We start from the raw sequence: 20,951 nt of genomic DNA on the forward strand, positions 1-20,951 counted from the left end.
TCCTGAGTTCCTCAGCACTTTGTGTGTGTTGCCTTTGGTTTCCAGCATCTGCAGATTTTCTTGTGTTTGGGTGTTCTGGCTTCTCCCCACATTACAAAGACATACGGATTTGGGTTAGTAAGTTGTGGGCATGCTATGTTGGTACCAGAAGCATGGCAACACTTGTGGGCTGCCCTGCATATCCTCACTGATTTGATTGGACACAAATGACACATTTCACTGTATATTTCCATGTACATGTGACAAACAAAGCTAATCTTAAAATAATCTTGACCATAACTCAGAAGTGCCTTGTTATATTTATTGTTTGGAGTAACTGCTGTGATCAACTCAGCTAAACCCTTATAAAACAATGCAGAGGTTTTACACAGCCTGTATCATATTGCTAGGAGATTGAAAGACATCTTCCGGATGAGAGGAGATTGAATAGAGGTATACAAAATTAGGAAGGTTATAGATAGGGTAAATGCAAGCAGGTTGGGTGAGACTAGAAATGGAGGTCATGGGGTAAGGGTGAAAGGTGGAATGTTTAAGGGGAATATGAGGGTGAACTTCTTCACTCAGAGTGTGGTGACAGTGTGGAATGACCTGCCAGTGGAAATTATGGATGTGTGTTTGATTTCAATATTTAAGAGAAATGTATATAGGTATATGGATGGGAGGGGTATGGAGGACCCTGCTCTGGATGCAGGTTGATGGGACTAGGCAAATTAATAGTTCTGCACAGACTAGATGGGCCAAAGGGCCTGTTTCTGTGCATAATGTTCTGTAACTCTATGACTTTATGTCTTTATTTTGGAATATAGAGTACCAACCATGGGGAAGCTTTGATCCATTGCAATATGTCATCTTGTCAGCATTCATGTCAAATCAAAATAATAACAGAAAATGCTGGGAATACTCAAAAATTCTGACAGCATCTGAAGAGAAGGATGGTATTTCATATGACTTTTCTTTCATCATCTGGAACTATCGAGCTGGACTTCTGTTGCTGTGATTACAGCGAAGGTGTCAACTTTTGCCATCATTGTTCTGTAGGATTAACAATTGCTTTGTGATGTTTAGTAGGAAAACCCTACAGCTGGTGATTTGTCCCACCTCCCTGGCCCCTTGTTGTTTCTACAGCCATGCCTTATCAAGGGAAATCAGTGAAATTTGTCAGACCGCAAGGGCCTAAAATATTTGTGCGGCAATGCTTATGTGAACTAAACATTAGATAAACTGCAATTATAACCCACTTTGGTAAACTGTTTCTGTGCAGATTATGAGCTGATTCTTGGGAGTGCCTGAGTGTGACTGATTGGATAAGGAAAGAATTCCTTTAACTAAACATTTGAGTTGATTATCATTTACTTCAGGTTCACATTAAGCCAACTCGAATCTTCCCAGAACTACAGCACTGAGATTATTGCTGCGTAAGGTACAACCCAAAGCAGTACTGAAAGATTGGTTAAAAGCTTTTTCCTTCTGGACAGTTTAATCACAGATGTGCCGATCTCTGAAGAATTGTCATTTTATGTTTTATTTTTCAGTAGGGATTGTCTTTTCCAGAATTCCTATGTTCTGACATAATAGACTCACCTGGCCACCAACTGATAGTGACACACTGAGTGGAATCTCTGACAGGAATGCACTGTGTGCTCAGTCGGGTTTCCCATCATGGTAGCCTGTCGCTAACCTCGGTGTTCCTTTGCAGAATATGGCGGTTGATATTGCAGCTTTCCTACCGGATGAAAATTATTAATTTAAAATGCTATGCATTAATTAGTAGATTTTTATTCCACTCCCGAGCAGTTACATTATTTTGTAATAATTTCTTAAATAACTGAAGGGATTTGATTAATTGATTGTCTGCATTATAATATACCCTTGTATAGTGGGTCTCCTCTAAAATTGACTCTGCAGAGACCAAATACATTGTTTTCTTTGTGCAGATTCTTTTTAATTCACTGTAATGTAATTTGTCACCATTAATGTCAACTCTGCAAAACAAACTCTGTTTCCTTGTCAGCGTAACGGTAACTGATCATTTAAAAGTGAGGTTTCTAGCTTTCAGTTCCATGTCTGTGCCTCTGCATATGAAAAGACTGAGATATATAAAAAGAGAGTGAGTGAGACAGTGCAGGAAAGAATGGGAAAGAGATTTTAGCAAGGAAGGGTGTCAATAGATGCCCAGTTTAATACTATCACTTTCTATATGTTGTTACATGCTCTGTGGCCACTTTGTTAGGTACACCAGTACACCTGCCCTTTAATGCAAATATCTAATCAGCCAATCATGTTGCAGCAACTTAATGTATAAAAGCATGCAGACATGCTCAAGAGGTTCAGTTGTTATGGGGAAGAAATGCTATCTAAGTGTCTATGATCGTGGAATGATTGTTGGTGCCAGACAGGGTGGCTTGAGTATCTCAGAAACTCCTGATATCCTGAGATTTTCTCGCACAGCAGTCAGTAGAGTTTACAGAGACAGGTGCGATAAGCAAAAAAAAAACATCCAATGAGCGATAGTTCTGTGGGCGAAAACACCTTGTTAATGAGAGAGGTCAGAGGAGAATGGCCAGACTGGTTCAAGCTGACTGGAAGGTGACAGTAACTCAAATAACCATACATTACAACAGTGGTGTGCAGAAGAACATCACTGAATGTACAAGTCGAACCTTGAAATGGATGGGCTACAGCAGCAGAAGACCACGAACATGCACTCAGTTGCCATTTTATTAGGTACAGGAGATATCTAATAAAGTGGTCGCTGAGAGAATAAACGCAGTGTCCATATGAATATAATTTCTGCATCTTAATTAAACAATTGATAATCTTTTATTTCACTATAATTTAGTCCTCACCTTTTTGTCATTTCATCATGAGTAGAGATTTCTAACTAGAGTACATCCTAGATGTCCATTGCTTTTGCTTATATGGTGATAAGCTACGCTTTGTCCTTTAATGAATTAGTGCAAAGTCTTAGGATTTAACTCTGTTTCCAAAATTAATTAGCAGAGCGTTCAAGTTCTGTGTGCGTGATGCCGGTGGTGGTAAGCCTCCCTCTTCTACAGCCCAAATTCTAATTGCCAACAACCAACATTGTACATTACAGGCCACTCTTGTGAAAGGGCCGGCGAGTGTATCACAGGGTGTTGATGACAGATTATTGTGCTGATATTGTACAGAGTTTTCTGTGTAGTTCTGCCCAGGATTATGGGCGTGCTATAATGGCAGTGGCACGTGTGGGCGACTCCCTCGGGTGTGTCAGCTTTAATGCAAGCAGCACATTTCTCTGTAGGTTTTGATGTACGTGTGACAAATAAACTTGAAGCTTGGTCTTGAATCTTGCATTGATAATTGAAATCAAATGTGATCTATAAATGAAATATTTTCATAAATATGTGATACCTTGATATAAGATATTAACACAATTGGACATCAGCTAACAACAGGAATTCTGCAGATGCTGGAAATTCAAGCAACACACATCAAAGTTGCTGGTGAATGCAGCAGGCCAGGCAGCATCTGTAGGAAGAGGTGCAGTCGATGTTTCAGGCCGAGACCCTTCGTCAGGACTTCAGCTAACTGAAGTCCAAAGGTTAACTGTTACCATAGTATTATTACTTGTATAACCACTTGGCACGTGGCCAGGTGGTTAAGGCGTTCGTCTAGTGATTTGAAGGTCGCTGGTTCGAGCCTTGGCTGAGGCAGCATGTTGTGTCCTTGAGCAAGGCACTTAACCACACATTGCTCTGCGACAACACCGGTGCCAAGCTGTATGGGTCCTAATGCCCTTCCCTTGGACAACATTGGTGTCGTGGAGAGGGGAGACTTGCAGCATGGGCAACTGCTGGTCTTCCATACAACCTTGCCCAGGCCTGCACCCTGGAAACCTTCCAAGTTGCAAATCCATGGTCTCATGAGACTAATGGATGCCTATGAAAAAGTGTTACTAAGGATCCCACCCATCCATCCAGCATCCTCTTTGACTTTCTACCATCAGACAGGAGGCTCCAATGCATAAAAACATGAACAGTCAAGATGGGAAACAGTTTCTTCCTTCAGGCCATTACGCTACTGAACTTCCTGCTACACCGTATCTGAAGTGGCACGGTTAATCTGTTCCTTACTTTGCAATATTTAATTTATGCACTTTAGTTTGTTATTTTGCGTGATTCATCTGTAGATTTTATCATTACTTTCATAAGTTATTGTGTATTATGTGTACCACTGGGCTTTACACCCTGGTGTGGAGAAACATTGTCTCATTTCAATATGCATTATATGGCTATATGTTTTATATATATGTATATAGTTAAATGACGATAAACTTGAGTTGATGACTTGATTTCCATACATGTTATTTGTGTTGTAGCATCTGATCTGTGCTGATCTCAGTATGGAGACCAGAAGAACTTCATACCTGGCCCCTTAACTTTACATCAACCAAAGCTACTGTATGTAATTGAATGGGGTAACAACTTAGATTCCAAAATGAATGTAGTGGTTTAGATACATTTTAAGCATTTTGAAATAATTTTTACATTTTAATTTAAATCTGTTTAACTATTGTAAATGTCTGTTTTGTCATTCAAAATAGTTGAAAAGAGTCTTGGTAGAAATCAGGTGTCAACCAGTAAGATGGTGCAAGGACAGGACTGTAGGGTGCACTGTCTGAGACCTCACAGGCCAGCCACATTAGTGAGGATGGACTGGAAGTTTGGGCTTAAAGCACCATGAAAAGCAGAGCACTGGTCCAGACCTTGATAGAACTGATACTATCAACAGCACCAGCCTAGGAAGCTTTTTTTCACTTTCTCCTTTGACAGAAGAGTTTAAATGTGGATTTTAACTCTAACTACTTCACAATAAAGGCAAACTAGAAATCCTCCTCATATGGCCAACTCCCTAAAATGTAGTGCAGTTTAATCTATTTGTATTCCACTGGAAGATGATTACAAAAGGCTAATGATTAATAAACATACAGAAATATCCAGATATCTACAGTGGGTAGACCTTTGCATATATATATCTCTCTTATTGTTATCTATAGTTTTATTATGTATTGCACTGTACTGCTGCCAGTAATTTAACAAATTTCACGACAAATACCAGTGATATTAAACCTGATCCTGATTTCTTTCTGTCTTCACATTGGATCAAAACAGCATCAGTTTTGTTGGAGTCCAGAGTATTGCTTTTATTGAATTTTTCCTAGTAGGTTCAGCTTTTGTTACACTTGCTTACAATATATATTTAGTAACTTAGTTTTATACTTCTGTAGTTCCTTTGTGTGCAAAGCTGAAGAGTAACACAATCAGTAGGTTTTCACAGGTTTCTTATCCCAGGCCAATTCACAATATAAAAAGAATGTATATGCTCAAGTTCCTTTGTACTTCTTTACTTGTCTTGGTCACTGCTATAGGCTGACCCTGCTTCACTTCCCACTTTTCTTGCCTGCACCGTAAATGGTCCACAGTTGATTGACAATAGGATTGGTAATTGATGGACAAAGCTATTGGGCTTTATTGTCCTGACGAAGGGTCTCGGGCCGAAACGTCGACTGTACCTCTTCCTAGAGATGCTGCCTGGCCTGCTGCGTTCACCAGCAACTTTGATGTGTGGGGCTTTATTGTATTTGTTTTATATATTTGTTTGAACATATTAATTCATATTTCATTAAACTCGTACTTCTATTCATAAACATCATGGATTTTCCTCTGTCCTTACCTCTTCAAAGATAAAGATTAACTTTATTTATCACATGTACTTCGAAACATGCATTGAAATGCATCATTTGTATCAACGACCAACACAATCCAAGGACGTGCTGGGGGCAGCCCACAAGTGACGCCAACGTAACAGGCCCACAACTTACTAACCCTTACGTTGGAGCATGCAGAGGAAGCTCACACACAGTCATGGGGAGAATGTGGAAACTCCTTACATATACAGAGGCAGGAATAGAACCCTGATCACTGGCACAGTAAAGTGTTTCGCTGGCTGCCATGCTACCCAGCTACACAATCTCTAACGCTAACTAGTTCCAACTTCTTTGTGTTATATTTCTGGGCTCTCTTTTCAGAGAACTCATTCCCCCCACCCCCCCCCCCACACCAGTGACTCATTGTGCTGAGGTGAAGGGTTGTCAGTCTTGGAGGGTGCAACGTTCAGCTTCTGCCACTCTTGTAGAGCAGAGTCCACTGCCCCCTTGACCCAATATTGCAGTGTACCTTTACTCTTCCTGCCTTCATCACAATGTGGAAAACCACACTGGTCCACTTTAAGGCTTGGTTCAGAAGTTGCGAAAGAGCATAGGAAAATCATTCCTATTTTATAATGTTGTAGAGATTAAGAATTGCAGCATTAGATTCTTCAAGCTGTTGGACTATTTTTTTTCTCTCTCTCTATTAAATGAATATTTAAATACCTGCATTGAGAAGTTCATGAAACAAGAGTGATTCATTTTAATGTGGATAGGTGTTACACGCCTGTGACATTTGTTCTGTGCCATTGCCTTTAAGAGTGCTTGGAAAGAGAACCGAAGGAAAGAAATGCAATGATCCCGGTGGGCAGTAGAGTCTCAACTGCATTCAAAAGCAATATGTGTATCATTTGACTGCACAAATTGATCATAGTAATTCCTTACTCAAGTATGTGGTGAATTATTTACACCAATTACACATACGAGCTGCATAAAAGATTCCAAAATATGATTGTATAACCACATTGTTTCCCTTTTCATAATACTGCAGGCTTGCTTTTCATTTATTCATTCTGACTCTCAATAAAGTGTTCAATCATTTTCACGTTAAACTCTAATATTTTGCCACATTTCAAGTGTTGGTGTATAAGGCATCTGTTACAAATTCAATCAAGTGTATGGTCATATTCAGTAAGCAGTAAGCAAGATAAATGCAATGAGAAAATTTAAGCATCGTTCCCGAGTATCGTACATCGGTGAGAAAAATGATAACATTTGCATAGATTTTCTTCTGTTAACGTTGGGTGTGTTAGTTGTGTACCAGTATTTGCTTCATTCCCTCTTTTACTTCTTCATAATCAGATAGCACGTCAATTCATGTTGCTCAAAGCTAAAATTAGCCCTGGAAAGTATTTTGTTATGAGTGCTCTTTCTTAGTTTGCTCTTTCTATTGTTTTACAGCTTCAGTCAATGTGGTCACAGATGACTGCAGCCCAGACCTGGCAAAGCACCAAGGACCCAAGGAGGTGGCTGATGGATGTGCCTTTGAAGAGTCTGACAGTCCAGGTGAAAGCCATTGAAAGATAGGTGGGAAATGTAGAGTGACAAATGTGACATGGAGTTGTGTGGCTGCAGAAGCAGAGAGGACCTTGACATCTTCATGTCTCTCTGACTGCAGTAAAGTACAACACTGTACATTCAGAATGTGTATGTACAATTCTTCATTTTTTTTTCAAAGGAAAACTCTTCATTGAATTTCTTGTTTTACTTTCCCACTGAGTTTTTATTCTTAATTTAGTTTGGGTGTTTTTGTGTGATCATTTCTTTACTTCCTTTCTTAAGTTTCTTGGACAGCCACTGTGTGCCGAATCATGTATCATTTTCTTTTATTCCTTCTCTCTGAGGCCTGTCAACTGAGCTAAGAGGTTTCCAAATCTTGCAGCCAGCCCTGACAGGGGCAGCTGCGAACAGTCCCCTGATCCATCTCACAAGAGAGCTGCTGAGATTTAATTTTCAGTGGAAGGGTGCAGTTTGAAATCCATGTCAGGTCCCCGAGGTCATCTCCAAACCCAGATTGGACTCATGGCTCCAGGATTATCTTTCAGCTACTCCACTCAACCTAGATTCCTCGGAAGTTTGATGAATGAAACCAAGTTTCATTGCTGCCAAGTTTCAGGGCCTATTCTTCTAATCCTTTCTCTAAACTGCAGTACGGTTTTAAATGAATAACGAACTTGTGTGCATCCCTTTTGAATGTTATCTTTCACTTTACAACATCAGTCAATCATAATGATTCAAACACACAAAATTAAAAATCCCTTTAATGTAATGTACTTGTACCCAGCAGGTTCTGATGTGAAAAAATTATTGCTTTTTTTGTGAGTAGACATACCTATATCAAAATATGTCTTGCTTTGTAAGACGGAAACCCTCCTGAGATTTCACTACTGGTCTCATTGGCTTCCATCGAGAATATGTGGCTTTGTTGCCATGGATACATTGTATTTCTCCAAGAATTGTTCGTATTGATCGGTCGACAGGCGTGAAGGACGCGGGCATGTGTGAAGCATGAGGGGGTGGGGCAGTGGTAAATGACCAGAGGTTACTGGTCAGATATTAGCTGATGTGGCATACACTTGTGCAAAAATAAAGGGACCCTTTTCTGATTTCTGGGCTTTTGCGCCCACTGCATTGTGTGCCAACAGAACAAACGAAAAGAAACTTGTTAGTTGCTTGTCATGTCAAATCTCCAGTGTTTGTCCAGACACAGCTGTCAGTATTCCAGCTTGCAATCTCGGGGATGTGCAACAAAGAGCTCGACCCATGAATTATTTATCGCAGCACCTCAGCGTGCGATTCAGTTATAAGAAATTAAGATAACTTGGAAGAAAATGCCAACTGAACCAAAAGTGACTGAGGCTGCCCTTTTAAAAATTTAGCTGAGAAGTAGAGAACGATTTTTCAAATCCCAGTTTAATTTATTATATTTCATTGGCTGATTGCCGCAACATGTCGTATTCACGTCGCAGTACATATACTTCTCTTGCAATTTCTGCACAATTTGCTGGAGTCCTGCAGAGTTTTGCAATTTGTTTTACTTTCAGACTAATTGCTCATGCGTCTAAACTTGCACACAATTGTATTAGACAGTTCAGATGATGCACCCATAGCATGCATTTAGTACAGACTTCTATTTGTCATACAGTTACGCAGTTACAAAAAAAATGTGCCTTTCGATGGAATCATACAGAAAGTAAGACAGGTAAAAGAAATCCTTCAAGGAGAGGTCACCCATTTTCCATGGGAAATTAATACTTCAGCCTTTCAACATATAGAGGAAAGTGCATGTGCTGCTCTCCACTTAACAAACATCAGCAAAATTATAAGTCTCTTACAGACTTCGGAGCAAAATCTTTCAATTACTCAGTTTCCTGCAGTCCCGACAGCCCTCCCCACCCCCAACTCCCACCAACACACACATCATCGGAAAGCCTGGTCGGAATGCATCCACGGCCCATCTGTAAAGTGCACAATGTGTAAAGTGTCAGCAATGAGTTATCTGTGCTTCCTCAATTCAGATCTATTGGCTTAAATGAAATGAGCTTTTTTGAAAGTTGTGTATGATCTGCAGTGTGTAGCAGACAGTGAATTTCTACTCTGTATATGATTTTATTTCTCCACGGCCATACGAATGAAAACTACATCCAACATGGAACTTCACAGAAAAATCACCAAATTTGAAAAAAACACTCAGAATCATCTTCCTCCAGTGACCATATAAGGGAGCCCAGAGTACAAAATCTACACAAAAGCTTTTTGCCACACATCTTTCCCTTCTGCCAACCTTTACACTGATCCATTGTGATGTTGGCATACTTCTGTGTTAATATCCTCTTTCCAAGAAAGATAATATCTAAAGAAATGAACAGATTAAAACATTATGATACAGATATTTCAAAAAAAGCTCCATGCAAAGCTACAAGACGTTGATAGTGGGCAGTGTTTGCTGTCTACAATGACTACACGTGTATCTATTCTGTGAGCTTCCGATTTAGTCTGGACTGTCAAGAGCAGGCCTCAGAAGGTGGAAATGGTGAAGCACTTGATGGTCCCTAGTTGTACAACTGAAAGATAGGACAGTACCTAGGGTTATACAGATATAAGATTATATCAATGTTCTTAACTTTGCACAATACTTTTAGGAATCCCAAAGTTTTCCTACACCATTCTCCCAAGGTCTATTCAGTGAATAGGTAACTTTATGACAAAGTGTACTATTATGTTGAAAGAAATGAGGAAAAATCCATATGGTGTTTAGAAACTCGATCTGTAAATGAATTTGCGGTGGGGATGGACTTACTATGAATGGCATTTCTCACGTGATGGATCATTATGTTAAGAAAATCTTGCTTGAGTGGTCTGCACAGCTGGAGTAATTCTACTAGATAGCCCCTTCAAGATGTTTCATTTCTACAGCAATTTATATCACACTTTCTGGAGAACTGGATGGGAAAGGCTTATCAATTATTACAGGCAGGAAGCAGGCAACCTCTCAGCTCCTGTGACCTCTCGATCCTGTCTGTACGGAATTTGTTTGTGACCATATTCATTCCCCTCAAACCATGTGTGCTTTCCCCTAGCTCCTCCGCTTTCTTTCCCCACCCCTAAGACTTGCTGGATGTTAGGTTAAATGGTTATTATAAAAATGAAGTCCTACTTTAGGTGTATGTTGGGAAGAGTAAGGAGTACTGGGCATTTGAGAGAGAATAAGACAGGCAAACAAGTGGGAGTATGGGATTGATGATATTGCTCTGTGATCTTCCTCAGACTCAAAGGCCTGAATGATCATTTGCTGTCAGGAAATAATGATACATATCATGGTAGCGTATTTGAAATATAGCAGCCAGCATGTTTACATCGCTATTTCAGGCATGTGCTCCATACAGTAAAAGGCCAATTTCTACAGTACCCTGGTCATATAAAAGAGGAATAATATGAAACTGGCTGTGGTAGTTTTATGGTGATAATTTAGGCCCAGCACTTGAGGATCAATATGCAGCACCACAAGATCACTGTTAAATATCCAACCACCAAGTGTAGCAGCCAGTTCGACAGGCATGAAGAGGAATTTGACACAGATATACAAAGATGGGGCCTAATACATTGTGGGGAAAGCTGAGCCTGCTCAGAGTTCCTAGATAACCATTATCTCGCAAACTTAACCAGCTACAACTTTGATCATTTTAGATTGCAAGCATTCTATAGATTATCTCAGATAGCCAAATGACCAGTTCTGTTGTACGGTCATCCACTTTAACTCCATTTGTCACTCTCCACAGAGGCTGCTAATCTGCTGAGTATTTCCAGCATCCTCCTTGGGTTCGTATTTGCAGCTACTGTCTTCTCCCTCACACATTTACCAGCAGGCTTCTTTTTTTTATCCTCACACTACGACTCTCATTCATCTAGTAACTAGGTAACTATATCACCTGAACAACCTTTGTTCTCTCTACACCTCCCCCTCTGCCACTTAAAACTAGATTTCTCACTCTTCCCGTTCTGACGCAAATGTTGCCTGACCCTCTGTGCATTTCGGGCACTTAGTGTTCATTTAGTCAGTCAAATGATACAGCGCTAAATTAAACTGAACTGAAACAACCTGAACATTGCTAGACTGTTCAATGACTCTATGATTTAGTGTTTTGTATTCTGTATTTTTCATTTGGTTTTTTTTTGCCATTTGTGTCATCCGTTCTGTTTTTTGCACGTTGGGTGTCTGATGTTTTCTTTGAAAAGGGTTCCGTGATGTTTCTTTGCTTCATGGCTGTTTGTGGGATTGTATACTGCACGCATACTTTGAACCCTTGAGAAGTTTGTTTTAGCAATCTCTTCCTGGATCATCAGGAAAACCCTCCTGATTCACTGATGCCCCTTGGAGGAGGGAAGGGCAATGGCACAACTAGTGGATTGCTAGTCTCACAACTCCAGCAAATACAAGTTCAAAATAAGAACATAAGAAATAGGAGCAGGAGTAGTTCTATCTGGCCCATTGAGCCTTCTCCGCCATTCAATAAGATCATGGTTGATCTGACCATGGACTCATCTCCACCTACCTGCCTTTTCCCCATTACCCTAAATTCCCCTACTATGCAAAAATCTGGCCAACCTTGGCTGAAATATATCTACTGAGGTAGTCTCCACTGCTTCATATCAGACCTCTGCTGCTCTTTACATGCTGTTTGCACATACTTGCTGCGATTGTGTGGTTTTCCTCCAAGTGCTTTGGTTTCCTCTCAAAGATGCGTAGCTTGGTGAGCTAAATGGTCACCGCAAGTGGCTCTGAAGATTGGATGTGGTAGAATTGGAGGAAAACGACACACACAAAATCCTGGAGGTTAGGCAGCATCTACGGAAATGTATAAACAGTTGAGGTTTCGGGCCGACACTCATCTCCAGGACTGAGAAGGAAGGGGGAAGGTGCCAGAAGAAAAAGGTGGGGGGAGGGTAAGGAGGGAGGCGATAGATGAAGCCAGGTGAGTGGGAAAGGTCAAGGGTTGGAGAAGAAGGAATCTGATAGGAGTGAAGAGTGGACCATAGGAGAAAGGGACGGAGGAGGGGACCCAAGGGGAAGCGATAGGTAGGTGAGAAGAGGTGAAAGGTCAGAATGGGGAATAGAGGAAGAAGGGAGGGGCAAACAACAGGAATTCTGCAGATGCTGGAAATTCAAGCAACATACATCAAAATTGCTGGTGAACGCAGCAGGCCAAGCAGCATCTATAGGAAGAGGTGCAGTCGACGTTTCAGGCCGAGACCCTTCGTCAGGACTAACTGAAGGAAGAGTGAGTAAGGGATTTGAAAGCTGGAGGGGGAGGGGGAGATGCAAAATGATAGGAGAAGACAGGAGGGGGAGGGATGGAGCCGAGAGCTGGATAGGTGATTGGCAAAAGGGGATACGAGAGGATCATGGGACAGGAGGTCCGGGAAGAAAGACAAGGAGGGGGGGTGACCCAGAGGATGGGCAAGAGGTATATTCAGAGGGACAGAGGGAGAAAAAGGAGAGTGAGAGAAAGAATGTGTGCATAAAAATGAGTAACAGATGGGGTACGAGGGGGAGGTGGGGCCTTAGCGGAAGTTAGAGAAGTCGATGTTCATGCCATCAGGTCGGAGGCTACCCAGACGGAATATAAGGTGTTGTTCCTCCAACCTGAGTGTTGCTTCATCTTTACAATAGAGGAGGCCGTGGATAGACATGTCAGAATGGGAATGGGATGTGGAATTAAAATGTGTGGCCACTGGGAGATCCTGCTTTCTCTGGCGGACAGAGCGTAGATGTTCAGCAAAGCGGTCTCCCAGTCTGCGTTGGGTCTCACCAATATATAAAAGGCCACATCGGGAGCACCGGACGCAGTATATCACCCCAGTCGACTCACAGGTGAAGTGATGCCTCACCTGGAAGGACTGTTTGGGGCCCTGAATGGTGGTAAGGGAGGAAGTGTAAGGGCATGTGTAGCACTTGTTCCGCTTACACGGATAAGTGCCAGGAGGGAGATCAGTGGGGAGGGATGGGGGGGACGAATGGACAAGGGAGTTGTGTAGGGAGCGATCCCTGCAGAATGCAGAGAGAGTGGGGGAGGGAAAGATGTGCTTAGTGGTGGGATCCCATTGGAGGTGGCGGAAGTTACGGAGAATAATATGTTGGACCCGGAGGCTGGTGGGGTGGTAGGTGAGGACCAGGGGAACCCTATTCCTAGTGGGGTGGTGGGAGGATGGAGTGAGATCAGATATACGTGAAATGGGGGAGATGCGTTTAAGAGCAGAATTGATAGTGGAGGAAGGGAAGCCCCTTTCTTTAAAAAAGGAAGACATCTCCCTTGTCCTAGAATGAAAAGCTTCATCCTGAGAGCAGATGCGGCGGAGACGGAGGAATTGCGAGAAGGGGATGGCGTTTTTGCAAGAGACAGGGTGAGAAGAGGAATAGTCCAGATAGCTGTGAGAGTCAGTAGGCTTATAGTAGACATCAGTGGATAAGCTGTCTCCAGAGACAGAGACAGAAAGATCTAGAAAGGGGAGGGAGGTGTCGGAAATGGACCAGGTAAACTTGAGGGCAGGGTGAAAGTTGGAGGCAAAGTTAATAAAGTCAACGAGTTCTGCATGCGTGCAGGAAGCAGCGCCATTGCAGTCGTCGACGTAGCGAAGGAAAAGTGGGGGACAGATACCAGAATAGGCACGGAACATAGATTGTTCCACAAAACCAACAAAAAGGCAGGCATAGCTAGGACCCATACGGGTGCCCATAGCTACACCTTTAGTTTGGAGGAAATGGGAGGAGCCAAAGGAGAAATTATTAAGAGTAAGGACTAATTCCGCTAGACGGAGCAGAGTGGTGGTAGAGGGAAACTGATTAGGTCTGGAATCCAAAAAGAAGCGTAGAGCTTTGAGACCTTCCTGATGGGGGATGGAAGTATATAAGGACTGGACATCCATGGTGAAAATAAAGCGGTGGGGGCCAGGGAACTTAAAATCATCGAAAAGTTTAAGAGCGTGAGAAGTGTCACGAACATAGGTCGGAAGGGATTGAACATGGGGTGATAAAACAGTGTCGAGGTATGCAGAAATGAGTTCGGTGGGGCAGGAGCAAGCTGAGACAATAGGTCGGCCAGGACAGGCAGGTTTGTGGATCTTGGGTAGGAGGTAGAAACGGGAAGTGCGGGGTGTGGGAACTATAAGGTTGGTAGCAGTGGATGGGAGATCCCCTGAGCAGATAAAGTCGGTGATGGTGTGGGAGACAATGGCCTGGTGCTCCTTAGTGGGGTCACGATCGAGGGGTAAATAAGAGGAGGTATCCGCGAGTTGTCGCTGCGCCTCGGCAAGGTAGAGGTCAGTACGCCAGACTACAACAGCACCCCCCTTATCAGCGGGTTTAATAATAAGGTTAGGATTAGTGCGGAGGGAGTGGAGAGCAAAGCGTTCCGAAGGAGTGAGGTTGGAATGGGGACAAGGTGCGGTGAAGTCGAGACGGTTGATGTCCCGTCGGCAGTTAGCAATAAAGAGATCCAGAGCTGGCAGAAGACCAGAGCGGGGTGTCCATGAAGAAGAGGAGGGTTGAAGACGGGAGAAGGGGTCATCGGTGGGGGTGGAAAAGTCATTGCCGAAGAAGTAGGCTCGGAGACGGAGACGGCGGAAGAAAAGTTCCGCATCGTGGCGAACACGGAACTCGCTGAGGTGTGGGTGAAGGGGGACAAACGTGAGGCCCTTACTGAGAACAGAGCGTTCTGCCTCCGACAGTTGAAGGTCGGAGGGGATGGTAAAGACCCGGCACGGATGAGAGCTGGGATCAGAGGGGGGAGGGGGGAGGCTGGTGGTGTCAATGGAGAGGGGAAGGTTGGGGTGAGAGGAAGATGGAGCCTCTGAGGGCCCAGGAGCTGACAGTGGGATCTGAGGAAGACGGGATTGCAGAGTATTGGTGGGGGAAGGGGAGACGGGAGTCACAACAGCAGCACATAAAGACCCGGCCTGGAGTTCAAGGCTGGAATCTTGTGAGCTGGGATCAGAGGCGGGAGGGGGGAGGCTGGGGGTGTCAATGGAGAGGGGAGGGTTGGGGTGAGAGGAAGATGGAGCCTCTGAGGGCCCAGGAGTTGACGGTGGGATCTGAGGAAGACGGGGCTGCGGAGTGGTGGTGGGGGAAGGGGAGACGGGAGTCACAATAGCAGCACATAAAGACCCGGCCTGGAGTTCAAGGCTGGAGTCGCAGTTGGTGGTTGCGCAATCACTTCGAATGTGTCCATGGTTGTTGAAGGGAGGGGGTTCATTTTATTACCAGAAGGAGCTATTGATATTCATGCCATCAGGTTGGAGGCTACCCAAATGGAGTATAAGGTGTTGCTCCTCCACCCTGAGGGTGGCCTCATCTTGGCACAAGAGGAGGCCATGGATCGACATGTCAGAACAGGAATGGGAATCAGAATTAAAATGTTTGGCCAGCGGGAAGCTTGGCTTGTGGCAGACGGAGCAGAGGTGCTCAACGAAGCAGTGCCCCCAGTTTACAACGGGCATCGCCAATGTAGGTGTTAATGTAGAAGTTAATGGGAACATGGGGAAAGTAAAACAGGATTAGTGTGGAGTTAGTGTAGGTAAATGCTGATTGGTCAGTGCACAGTCAATAAGCCAAAGGGCTTATTTCCATATCTCTATGACACTGTGATACTCTCTGAAGGAAACCTCCCATCCTTAACTCCAAAACCAAGACTGTGTTTACTACAAGCTGCCTTCCGCAATTTAAGTGCAATTCAGGATGGAAAATAAATCAAGATGTTGCAAATGACGTTCGCATCCCAGAAGCAAATAAATAAAACTCATTACTTGACATGTTTGCTGTGGCAAGCTTTATTAAAATAAGCTTGCGTTCCCACTATCAGAATCTGTCACAAAGAAGCATTGAGAACAAATGGCAACCGAACTCCCTGTACAGTTCTGACTGTTGGTGATAGAATCCTCTGTTGTCATGGTGTTCTTCTCATGCGCTCTGTCTGTCTCTGGGGGTAACGTTACAATTGGATACTCGCGTGTGCATTGCCTGCATTTCCTGTCCATCCTCTCCGCTGGGAGCACAGAATCGTAAATTATCCTCTACACCTTATCCTGATTGTGGAAATGGAAAGTCAGCAGTTATAAGCAAGAATGGGAACGTAAATGTGGTGTGTGTGAATAAACAAGATTGTATTTCGCCAGGAGATGAATTTAACAGTCTTGCTTTCCCAGTAGACTGCTTCAGTCAACCAGAACACTGAGTGGATGGAGCCACAGCATGGCAGCACTGATCTGTGAGCAGGGCTTCTCCACAGAGTAAACCATTGGTGTCACCCATGGCTTACGGCATAAAAGTATTAAATTATAGCTGACAAATAGTTGTTTATTTCCAATTAAAATCTCCAAGTGGAGTGGTTTTAACTGATACATTTTGGAGCCCATCAAATCAAGTGATTGAAATTGGAGGGTTGAATTTTACATTAGTGCTGATTTCCTACTTTACCCTCTCATATACGTGACTTTTCGCTGACAGAAGTGAACAGAGTAAGATACAGAAATAGACTGCCATTCCTTCATCATATCTGGGTTTAAAGCCTATCAATTTATATTGGTTTAGGAGGTCGGGATTGGATCACAATAAAAAGATTAAAAGTATTCTGAGGGGGAAATCAGGAGTATCGAACAAGGGTATGAGATGAATCTGGCAGTTAAGATTAAGGAAAATAACAATATATATTAGAAAAAAATGGACAGCTGGGGAGAGAGTAGGTCTCCTTAGTGATCAGCAGGACCACAGGAGATCAGTGAGATAGTTAACAAATATTCCTCCTTAGTGTTTACTGAGAGAATACCATGGCTGAACAAGAGACAAGAGAAACAACATTCTGGAGGGCATTCATATTACCAGAGAGAAGGTGTCTGCAGCCTCACAGCATCTTAAGGTGGATCAATCCCCAGGGTATGACTGAGGACATCCTCAGACTCGAGAGGAAATTGTGCAGGCCCTCGCACAGATGTTTTTTCTCCATCGTTAGCCACTGGTGAAGTTCCCAAAGACTGGAGGGTGGCTGAGGTTGTTCTACTGTTTAAACAGGGTAGCCAGGGCAGGCCAGAGAACTACAAGTAGGTCAGCATGACATCTCTAGTGGGGAAGCTACTGGAGGGGATTCTGAGGGACAGGATCTACCAGCATTTGGATAGGCAGTCATGGTCCCAGCCCGAAACATTGACTGTTTATTCATTCCCACAGATGCTGCCTGGCCTGCTGAGTTCCTCCAGCATTTTCTGATTTGGAGGAGTCAGCACGACTTGATGCATGTGAAGTCATGCTTGACGAACCTCTTAGAGATTTTTGATGTAACCAGAACTGTAGGTGAGGGTAGGACAATGGATGTTAACTATTTGGACTTTAGCAAGGCCTTTGACAAAGTCCTTCATGATAGGCTGGCCTGGAAGGTTAAGCCACATGGATCCAGGGAGAGCTGGTTCGGTGGACTCAAAATTGGCTCATAGGTAGGAAGCAGAGAGTGGTGTCCAAATGTTGCTTCTTGGAATGTTGTTTTGTGAGTAGTAGTGTTCCAGGGAGGTTGGTAGTGGGGCCTCCGATATTCATTATTTTTACAAATGATTTGAATATGAATATCCAAGGCTTGGCCTGTAACTTTGCAGATGACATGAAATTGGGAGGTGGTGTTGATAGTGGTGGAGTGGAGATATGTCTCTACCAAAGGAGATATAAGGCGCTTATTTCCTCTGCTAGTCTGCAGACCACCCTTGAGTAAGGTGTAGCACCTGCTTAGCTGTCCCCGCCCTGATCAGGGTCACGTGAATCCATGGAAGCAGGAGGTGGATGGTCGTATGAACAGATGGCGCATATCACAAGTCCTGGTTATGTGACCACTGACACCTGGCAGACAATCTCTGAAAAGCATTGATAACGGCTGGGGTCACCCATCTTGTAAAGTCAAATGCCCAGAAGAAGGCAATGGCAAAACACCTCTGTAGAAAAATTTGCCAAGAACAATCACAGTCAGAGATCATCATCGCCCACGTCATACGACATGGCACAAAATGATGATGATGATGTTGATAGTGAAGAAAGCCATTGTAGATAACAAGGGGATCTTGAACATTTCGGGAGGGATCTGGAGAGTGACAAATGGATTTCAGTACAGATAAGTATGAGGTAAAGCATTGTAGAAAGTCAGACCAGTGTAGCACTTATACTATGAATGGTGGGACACTAGAAGATGTAATAGACAGTTCATTGAAAGTGCTACTACAGGTGGTCAGGGTGGTTAAAAAAGGCATTTAGCACACAGGCCTTCATCAGTCAGAGAACTGAGTACAGGAGTTGGGACATTTTGTTGCAGTTGTATAAGTTGACAGTTTTAGTCATCCTGTTATGGGAAGGATATGGTTAAAATGGAAAAGATTAACAAGGGTATTGCTGGGAATAGAGAGCCTGAGTTACAGAGAGAGGATGGATAGGCTAGGTCTTTAGGTCTTCATTGCTTGTAACATCGGAGAATGAAGGGCGATGTCATAGAAATGTTTCATTATGAGAGGCATAGAAAAGGTAGATGATAACAGTCTTTTCCCCAGGTCAGGGAAAATAGGGGGCATAGATTTAGCCTGAGAGGGGAAATATTTAAAAGGGACCAGAAGGAGGGGCAATGTTTTCATGTAGACGGTGACAAGTTTATGGAATGAGCTGCCGGAGGAAGTGGTTGAGAGAGGTACCATTTTATTATTGAAGTATCATTTAAGAAGCACTTGGATAGGTAGATGAAAGGATGGAGAGATTCAGGAAATTGGAACTAGCTGAGTGGGCACTGTGGTTCGAGTGGTGTTGTTGGGCCAGAGAGCTAATTGCGTGCTGTATAGTCTCTATGACTCTGTAAGTCCCGGTGATTTGCTTCACCAGGGGTTTTGCAGCAGTGCGAGAAGGTAGCTCACCATCTCATATCCATGAGCAATAGGGTGTTGCCCTGAATGGGCAGGTCAGCATCTACTGCCCAAGGACATGTGTTGCCTAGGGGCATGGCTGGAATAATAAATAAGTGAATTAATAAAATAAGAAAACCTTAAATGAATCTGAAGTAGCTGAGTAAATCCAAGAGGATAATTTGTATCTCCATTATTAATCTATAGATTGAATCACACATAATACCACAGAAAAGGAACATATTTGTGATAATATCAACTGACCGCTTGAAATACAAAAACAGAAAATGCTAAGAACACTCCATAAAGGAGATCACAGACAATTACATCAGAGTGCAATGGGCTGGAGAAATCAAATAGCCAGCAACAGGAAGCTCAGGGTTGCCCAGGTAGACCAAATGCTGATGGTCCACAAAGACCAGGAGAAGTACCTCAGGTTCGACCAACAAATGAAATCCCACCACCAGACACATGTTCTCCTTCTGTCCCTTTTCAACTGTCTGAATCAGCTCTATCTTCCATGACTTCCTGGTTTATTCTTTCATCTTTTCCAACCACTCCCCTTCTCATGGCAACTTTCAATGCCTCCGCAAGAGATGGAGCACCTATCTGTTCCTGCCTTTCCTTTGCTGCAACTAGGGCCCAAATAGCCTTTCACTTGCACAGATTCACTTGCATTTCTTCCAGTCTGGCGCGCCACATTCAGAGTTCGCAATCTGGTCTGCCTTACATTGGGAATTTTGACCACAGTGCGGAGGACCTGACTTCAGTCCATAAGGTTGACTCAGTGCTTTCTGTTGCCGGACATTTTAATTCTTCATCCCACTTTGACTTATCTGTTTGTGGGCTCCTGCACTGTCATAACAAGGCCTGATGTGAGCTTGAAGAACCCCTCATCTTCGTTTTAGGCACATTGCAGCCTTCAGGATTCAGCGTCAAGTTCTGCAAATTCAGGTAACTTTCATCCCAAGTCTCTATCTAGCTATCTCTTTATGTATTTATTTATTTATTGGCACACAGTGCAGAGTAGGCCCTTCTATCCCTTCGAGCTGCACTGTCCAGCAATCCTCCAATTTAATCGTAGCCTAATCACGGGACAATTCACAATGACCAATTAATGTACCAACCCCTGGTACACCCTGGGACTGTGTGAAGAAACCAGAGCACCCAGATGAAACCCTTGCCATCACGGGGAGAATGTACAAGCTCCTTACAGGCAGTGGCAGGAATTGAATCTAAGTTGCCGGTACTGTAAAGTGACGTGCTAACCACTATGCTACCGTATCAGAATGGTCAGGTTCCTCTCAGCTCCTGTCCTCTCTCTCCATTAGGTCACCCTGACCTATTGGGTATGTCCTACAGCCCTGCATTTCGAAACTTTTACGTTCTTTTGACTGTGATCTCACTCTGTAAATACCCTCATTTCAATACTCTTTGGAACACAAAACCATGTCTTCTCTCCTGTTTACAAGGTAACTTCGTAGATCAATAACTATGGCCACACCCTATCAGAAATATTCTGACTTGTCTTGTCTCTTCCAGCAACTTCATACTGTCTTATTTTCTTTCCATCCCAGTTATGATGAAGGCGCTTGAACCTGAAACATTAACTATTTCCACAGACGCTGTTTGATCTGCTGAGTGTTTCCAGCATTTCCTGCTGAGGAAATGCCAGAGCCGGTACATCGTGGCATCCACACTCGGTTGGGGGGCTGGCATCTCCCGTTGGAGCTGACTCCCGCGGTTGAGCGGTGGAATGACAGGCTGGATTGCGTGCACTTGCACGTTG

General features: G+C 43.4%; 1 protein-coding gene across 7 annotated transcripts in view; it reads left to right on the forward strand.

Annotated features, from left to right (window-relative positions):
- LOC134355682 (WD repeat-containing protein 72-like) overlaps positions 1-20,951 on the forward strand; it is a 366,748-nt gene that overhangs the window by 338,632 nt on the left and 7,165 nt on the right. For all 7 annotated transcript variants that reach the window (XM_063065955.1, XM_063065962.1, XM_063065960.1 and 4 more), the window contains exon 19: positions 7,151-7,255. In XM_063065955.1, coding sequence (XP_062922025.1) covers positions 7,151-7,255 — 105 coding nt within the window. The remainder of the gene's footprint in view (positions 1-7,150; positions 7,256-20,951) is intronic.

Source organism: Mobula hypostoma, chromosome 13, assembly GCF_963921235.1.
Source record: "Mobula hypostoma chromosome 13, sMobHyp1.1, whole genome shotgun sequence".
Classification (NCBI taxonomy): Eukaryota; Metazoa; Chordata; class Chondrichthyes; order Myliobatiformes; family Myliobatidae; genus Mobula; species Mobula hypostoma.